The 8,399-nt window shown below is 43.3% G+C and overlaps 1 protein-coding gene across 1 annotated transcript in view; it reads right to left on the bottom strand.

Annotated features, from left to right (window-relative positions):
- The window catches only part of LOC126281975 (sorbitol dehydrogenase-like), a 104,574-nt gene extending 96,455 nt beyond the window's left edge, over positions 1-8,119 (bottom strand). Inside the window, exon 1 of the mRNA XM_049981352.1 lies at positions 7,941-8,119. Within this exon, the coding sequence (XP_049837309.1) occupies positions 7,941-8,000 (60 nt within the window). The 5' untranslated portion in view covers positions 8,001-8,119. The remainder of the gene's footprint in view (positions 1-7,940) is intronic.
- Between the last annotated feature and the right edge of the window lie 280 nt (positions 8,120-8,399).

Raw genomic sequence — 8,399 nt, forward strand, 5'->3', positions numbered from 1 at the left:
GATGTGGGTTTTAAGGGAGAGGGTAAGGAGCCATCCCAATCCCGGGAGTGGAAAGACTTACCTTAGGGGGAAAAAAGGATAGGTATATACTCGCACACACACACACACACACATATCCATCCATACATATACAGACACAAGCAGACATATTTGTCTTTCCTTCTCCTTCCCTCTTTCCTGACGAAGCAACCGCCAATTGCAAAAGCTCGTAATTTTGTGTGTGTGTTTGTGTGTTATTTTATTGTGCCTGTCTACTGGCGCTTTCCCGCTTGGTAAGTCTTGGAATCTTTGTTTTTCATATAAAATATGTTATCATTTTGAAATTATTTTATTGATATTGTACAATGCTTCCATTACTTTTACACATAGTTGCCATGTTTTTCCTAACATTTTTGGTACCTTAACACAACAAAAGTTTTTCCAAACCACTGTTGTACCAGGTCATTTCATGTACTCATAATTAGCTGTTCACTGTTAATTTGACTTCATCATTGGTGATGAAGTGCTTACCTCCAATATGACCTTTGTCTTGGAGCAACATGTGAGAATCACTTGGGGCAAGGTCTTATGAATATGGAGGATGTGAGAACTCATCCCAGTTGAATCTTCTGAGCTCCATGTGAGTCATTCAAGTTGTATGAGGCTGAGCATTGTCATGAAGGAAGAGAATTTTCTGAGGCAAATGTTTGGGCCATTTTCTTTTGGTGGCAGCTCACAGATTCCTCAAGACATTGCAGCACCTCTGCATTGCAAGGCAGGTACTAAATGATCAAAGCCCCCTGACAGTCCCAAAAGATGTTTACAATAACTTGCTCTGACGAATGTGTGATCTTTGCCTTTTCTGGGGCCCTTTCACCAGGTTTCTTTCAATTTGTAGCCTGACGTTTTGTCTCACAAGTCAAATGATGGACCCAGGGCTCATCCCCAGCGAAAAGCTGTTTGGAGAGCATTTCTCTCTCTGATTCATTTTCAGAAACATTGTGTCTGACTTCAATCATTGCTGCTTATGAAAATGACTCAGCAAATGTGAGCCCCATCTTGCACAGACTTTGCAGTAGTGAAGGTGGTCTGTCAGGATCTTTTTGATGTATGAGTTGTCAATTTCAGTCTAGGAGGTAGCAGTATTAGGATGTTGTCAGCGGTAATGCAATGATCTTCCTCAGCAATAATGAGAACTGCAATAATGGCATCCACTGTAGTCAGCCTCCATGTGTTCTATTCATCATGCACATTTGTGTTGTCTTCCACAAATTATAATGCCAACATAGAGCCATTTGAATACTCATGAAGCCTTCTGCATGGACAGAGATTAACCCTCAATGCATATTGACAATGGACAGTCATTTTGCTGTGAAAAAACAAATGAAAGAGTGCAGCTCACAAGCAGACACACTTTGTTGATGTTACCCCAAGCAACTTCCAGTGTACTGGCAAGATACACATCACAAGGTTGTGTGAGTGTTGTCAACACCTACCAATCAAACTCACCTTACATGTCATGTGAACAGTTTAGCTTGCATAGAAATAAAATAGAGAAACTTATTTATTCAGTGATTGATGCAATTTCATGTGGCCAAACATAAGTCTTTTGACTGGATGCCACTCAGCGACTTATGTCTCCAACCTGCAACCGTTACTCAACCAGCGAAAGAGGACCTACAGTCCAATGGGGAATGTGATTTATGTGTGATCCTGGCGATTCCTCACTTCACTTGCCACGTGAAGGTCAGAATAAGGGCAGACTGAAAAATTCCATGGCTCAACAGGTATTTGATCTCACAGCCTCTCGGTTTCCAAACATGTGTGTTACTGGTAGAGCACCAGGTCAGACTTGCAAATACTGAATTTCTCATAACGGCAAGTTCTTGAACATTAAACTCAAGTTATATGTGATGTGAGCATGTTAATATTATTATATTAAAATGTTGCCTTTATTTTTGTTGTTATTATTAAAATTGTAGTAATCTGTGGCATTTAATAGTGGGAATGATGGCAAGCTATATTTGGGTGGTACAAGGGAAGGAGAGGGATGGACAATGTGTAACAAACTGTCATCCACCTTGGAATCACATCTCAAACACTCTAGGTACACTTGCTACCAGTCATATCCATTCCTTGTTCTGAACTGATATGTCTACTATGTGTCAGGGCAGGACATGAAACTGGTTTGCAAATATCATTTTTTGTTTCCCATGGGGAAAGGATGCAGCTGCCAACCCATGCCCCTCTCTCTGTACACCCTTGTAAATCTTGTATCTAGCCCGAATAATACATCAATTCTGCCACAGGAGGTATCGTTCGCCAAGTGAAGACTGTTAACATCATCCTAGCGATTGGCCACTGGAAAATAGCTGTTCGTTATTGGGTTAGGCTTCAGTCTACTGTATGGGCTATTAAGTTTTGCACTAGTAACAACTTCGTATGGACTTAACGAACTTTCTGGGTTTACCCCTCCATAACCAAGCCTGATTGCTTGTATTGAAAGGCTGTGCAGGCCGTGTGCACATCAACCAAACAAGCATGTATAAATGAGTAAGAGGATGAGAAGTTCTGTGCCATCAGGAGGTTTCGTGATAAAACTGCATCACTGACCTGTTGGGACTTAGGAGGTGTGGTATCCAGTGACATGTGTGGCCATGTTAACTGTGCTGCCACACAGGAGTTTTCAAAGTGGCTGACGCCACAGCAACTTTCGGAGACTACACTGCCCCCCTCCTCAGTGGCATGTGGTTACTAGTTGTCAGTGTGCCCTCTAAATTTCCGTATACAGCTTGATCAAGTACCACATCTTCAGCTTCAGCTACATTGCCTGACAAAAATAGTGAAGCATCCAGAAAAGGAGGAAGAAACGAAATATAACTCCACAAATTGATATTGTGGCATTCCACTGATTATGAAACAGAGTCAAACATGCAAAAAAAAGAAAAGTTTAGCAGCTTCAGACACTTATCAGTATTACGTTGCTCCCCCTCTGGCCAGAATGCATGGCCTGATTTGGTCGGGGAGGATGTCATAAAGCCATTGTATCCTCTCCTGCGGCAAGCTGTCCACAGCTGTTGTAACTGGTCCTTGATACCCTACATACTGGCAATGAGACAGAGTTGATTACCAAGCTGGACCCACATACTCTATGTGAACAAAAGTATCTGGACACCCACAAAAACATATGTTTATCATATTAGGTGCATTGGGCTGCCACCTATGCCAGGTACTCTATATCAGCAACCTCAGTAGTCATTACACATCATGAGAGAGCAGAATGGGGCACTCTGTGGAACTCACAGACTTCGAATATGGTCAGGTGATTGGGTGTCACTTGTATCATATGTCTGTATGCAAGATTTCCACACTCCTAAATGTCTCTAGGTCCACTGTTTCCCATTTGATAGTGCAGTGGAAACGTAAAGGGACACATACAGCACAAAATCGCATAGGCCAACTTCGTTTATTGACTGACAGAGACTGCTAACAGCTGAAGAGGGTCGTAATGTGTAGTAGGCAGACATTTATACAGACCATCACACAGGAATTCCAAACTGCATCAGGATCCACTGCAAGTATTATGACAGGTGAGAAAACTTGGATTTCATCGTCGAGCAGTGGCTCAGAAGCCAGTCACCACGCCGGTAAATACCAAATGACGCCTCACTTGGTCCAATATTTACACACCCAAAACAATGGACGATTGAACAGTGGAAGAACGTTGTGTGGAGTGACGACTCACGGTGCACAATGTGGTGATCCAAAGGCATCTGCTAGTGTGTGTAGTGCCAACAGTGAAATTGGGAGGCGGTCGTGTTATGGTGTGGTCGTATTTTTCATGGAAGGGGCTAGCACACCTTGTTGTTTTGCATGTCACTAACACAGCACAGACCTATATTGATGTTTTAAGCACCTTCTTGCTTCCCACTGTTGAAGAGCAATTCAGGAATGGCGATTACATCTTTCAACACGATCGAGCATCTGTTCATAATGTGCAGCCTGTGGTGGAGTGGTTACATGACAATAATATCACTGTAATGGACTTGGTCTGCACAGAGTCCTGACATGAATTGTATAGAATACCTTTGGGATGTTTTGGAACACTTGACTTCATGCCAGGCTTCACTGACCGACATCGATACCTCTCCTCAATGCAGCACTCCATGAGGAAAGGGCTGTTCTCGAGTTTCCAACAGCGTCTATTGCTTAGAACTTGATGAGCTTTCGGCCAAGCTCTCCTTGGCCATTGTCAAGTGGTATGACCGCCAGTGGGCTGTTGGTGGGCCTTTATATGCGCTAGCTGCCGGATGTGACGTCACTGGTGCCCGTTATACATTGCCATATATGGGCAAGTTTTGATTTGGCGTTCCTTGTGTCCTCTTCAACCGCGCCATCGCTGGATCCCACGCAGCGCTGAGCCGCAAGCCACCGTCGCTATTCAGGCACCGTCATCAACTTGACAGCGAGAGATATAGACACGGGTGAAATGTTGGCACTTAAGAAAGAACTTAATTTCGCACCTTCGCCGTGGAACATTCCTGTCTGTGAAATAATAAGCGGTGTTGAACAGGCAGTCCACAATCTCCCACATGAAACAGCGGACGAAATACGGCGAGAAACCAGCCGTATACTGACAAAGGCGAAGTTACCACCATCCAACATGACCAGGGCAGAGCACAACGGCCTTCGAGCACTACGTAATGATGAAAGCATTGTAGTACTTCCTGCTGACAAGGGCAATGCCGCCGTAATTATGGAGTTTGAGGACTATGATACGAAGATCTGTGCGCTTCTGAACGAAGATACTCATCGGAAGCTCCCACGCGACCCGACAGGAAGAATAGTAAGAAAAACATCAGAACTTCTTAAGCGATCTTCAGTGGAGGACAATGTGGTTAAAAATCTTCTCCCACAGGTGCCTAGACCACCTACTGTTTATGGTTTACCGAAGATACAGGAGGACGGGACGCCATTTCACCTTATTGTGTCCACAATAGGTTCTCCAACATACAAGCTGATGAAGAACTTGCCCAAGCTCCTCGCTCCACATGTGGGACACTGTGAACATCATATAAAAAACTCAGTAGACTTTATCAGCAGAATGAACCGACTACGCCTTAGTGAGGATGATATTATGGTCAGTTTTGATGTAGTGGCGCTGTTTCGAATGTGCCTATCAATGACGCTTTGGACATAATTTCTCAGTATTTTGCAAGTGATGTGGTCGAGCTACTTAGACACACTCTTACGTCCTCATATTTCGTGTACAACGGCCAGTATTACTATCAGACAGACGGCGTAGCAATGGGTAGCCCATTGGCTCCAGCTGTTGCAAACCTCTTCATGGATAATTTTGAGGATATTGCAATAGATACTGCGCCATTGAAGCCCAAGTATTTCTTGCGATACGTTGACGACACGTTCATCATTTGGCGACATGGACGCAAGAAACTAGATGAGTTTTTGGAACACCTCGATGGCATCAACAGTAATATCCAGCTCACCATGGAGGTGGGAAAAGATAATGCATTTCCCTTCCTCGACATCCTAATCCACCGTAAACGAAATGGGTGCCTTGGCCACAGCGTCTACAGAAAACCCACCCACACAGACCTGTACCTGCATGCCAACAGTCATCATCATCCGGCACAGAAGCTCACAGTATTACAAACATCGGTGCATTGTGCAAGAGTAATATCAGACGACGATAAGTGGCCCCATGGACTGAGCCACCTATGCAAGGTTTTCAGGAATAACGGCTACAGCGCCCATCAATTGAAGAAATATCTAAGACCACCGACGAAGAGCAGGAAAAGAAATTTGCTTTGCTGCCATTCTGTGGCTCTGTGTCAGGCAAGATAAGCCACCTACTGAAAAGACACAGGATTAAATCGATCTCCTTGCCTCCAACGAAAATCCGTCATCTTCTGAGACCAGTTAAAGACGCATTAGATCTCAGAACACCTGGAGTCTACGAAATACCATGTGAGTGTGGCCAGAAGTACATCGGACAAACAATGCGCATGGTGGAACAACGCAGGAAAGAACATGAGACGTATTATCGCCTATGCTATCCAGATATATCTTCACTGGCTGAGCATGCATTAGAAAACGGTCACCACACAAAATTTGACGATACCTCTGTCGTGGCTCGCACTATTTATCACAATCTGTTATGCATGTGGAAACGTCATTTTTGAAGTCTGTATGTTATGGCGATGATATTGGTTGCACTCTGACTGAAGAGGTACTTGCATACTGATTTCAAAAAGTCAGCCGTCTTCGGCCTATATTTGTCGTCGGTTAATTGCCCCAATGTGATCACAGTCTTACGGGAAAACGTCATTGACAAGTACGAGATGGCACGGTATTCCACGGATTGCTGCACTGATTCTGCTGCCCATTCATTCGACGCTGTAGACAGCCAATCACCTTTGGAAGTGGAAATGGATGAAGCACCTTCGATCTCCCCGCCAACCTTGGGCGTGGATATACAGTCTCTGCTGACAGAACCATTGGGCGAGATATCCACCTACATTCGCCCTCGTCATGATTATCGTCTATGTCACCATCTTGGACGTTTTTTACCGACGAACTTTGGGACGAAGGAGCTTGTCTGTCGCTCAGATAACAACATCGATTCCGCCATAGAAGTTATCGATCACCAAGTGAATGCAGTTGACTTTATCTTCATAACACACCACTGGAGCTTGGTTGTTTTCTGGTGGACTAGACTGTGGACTGCTATATAGATTATTAACTACAATGCTGATTACGATTTTATGAGGACTTACAACTGTTATTACTCATCCAGCATCTAGTTTGCTCACTCACACCTACCTTCGTTCGGGTTTTGTGTACTTTAACCTTACTCTGTAAATGTTGAATTGTGAATTAATGAAAGTCGTGCTGCTGGTACACGGGAACCGAACAAGCCTTTTTTTTTTTTTTACCTCTGTGTATGGTGTATAATGATGCATTGTATAACAAAGTGTAATGCACTACAATAACTGAACAACAGATATTCAGCCATGTTTAGTGCTGGATTGATAGAAAGGTGTAATAGGAACAACATCTTCAAAGACGAGGTTGTACGACGAACTTCGCTCAATGCAGTTATTACGATGTGGATGAGGTGACCCTCCCCAACATATTGTTTCAGCATTATCAACTATGTTGGGGGCAGGTAATCTGATGCGTATCTCGCACCACAACATTGTTAACGAAACTAAGTACTGCACAGCCAGCTGAATGGCATAGAATTTCTGTGAAATATGTATACTAGCTGTAGTTATGCATTCCATGATGATTTGCAGCTATACGGTATGCTATATGAGCAAATGAAAACAGTTTCTGCATTAGTCAGTTGCTTATTTTGCCTTTGCGTTTCGGTGGTTCACACTATCATCTTCAGATGGAGCATAGTTTATTGCTTGGCTGGTGTTGGTGAAGAGCACAGACGTCTTTCCACAGTAGCAGACCAAGGACAGTGTAGGTCTTTTTGCGTCTTTTGTTAAATAAACAATTTTTATCATTAGCAAAAGACGTAAAATAGCCTGCACTGTCCTTGGTCTTCTACTGTGAAATGATTCTGTACTCTTTACCAACAGCATCCACGTAAATAAAGCAATCTCCACCTGAAGAAGGTGGTGTGAACCTTCGAAACGCATAGTAGTAAAATAAACGAGTGGCTGATACAGAAACTCTTTCATTGTATTTATCAACAGTCGTAGTCGTCATAATGCCTCCCCTTATGGACGGAATAATCATGCTATATGAGGTCTAATGCAGTAATTAGCCTGTTCTGTCAGGTAAGTTGGTAATTTTGATAACCATCTGGAAATAAGAAATACGTTATGGAAACAGGAAGAGAAACTGAAAGCTACAGCAGACCAAACAGGTAGGTTTGCTATTTTCAATTTAAAATAAAACTTTTCTATGCTAACACAGGTACTTACTATACGAATGTCATCTTTCTTGTGGAGTACAGCGGCCAAGTTCTCTTGTTGCCCTGCCATGATCTTTATCGTCGCTATGAACAGAGATCTGTCATCAAAGTATCTCGCAAAACTAAGGGAACTCTGACTGTAGGAGAAGCAGACACACTTGAAAGTAAATTACTGAGCCATTATGTAAGAACGCCCGCTTAGTTGTCACATTACACGCCGCAACTCAGAACTGTAATCTAGTTGTTTGTAACTGTAACGTATTTTTACCTCGCCGGGCGATTTAGACGTGTCGTGTTATATAAGGAAATAAATGGCATCTCAAAGACGGTTGTGAAAAGAGAAAAAAAGAAGCAAGTGAAGCACTGTTTTCGGGCAACCTAAGCATGCAACGTTTATTACTCAACGACGCCCGAACAAATAGACTGGTGCAGCATGGGCAGGTCCAATTTTTTTCGGAAGACGAAGCTT

The sequence above is a fragment of the Schistocerca gregaria genome, chromosome 7 (assembly GCF_023897955.1).
Source record: "Schistocerca gregaria isolate iqSchGreg1 chromosome 7, iqSchGreg1.2, whole genome shotgun sequence".
Classification (NCBI taxonomy): Eukaryota; Metazoa; Arthropoda; class Insecta; order Orthoptera; family Acrididae; genus Schistocerca; species Schistocerca gregaria.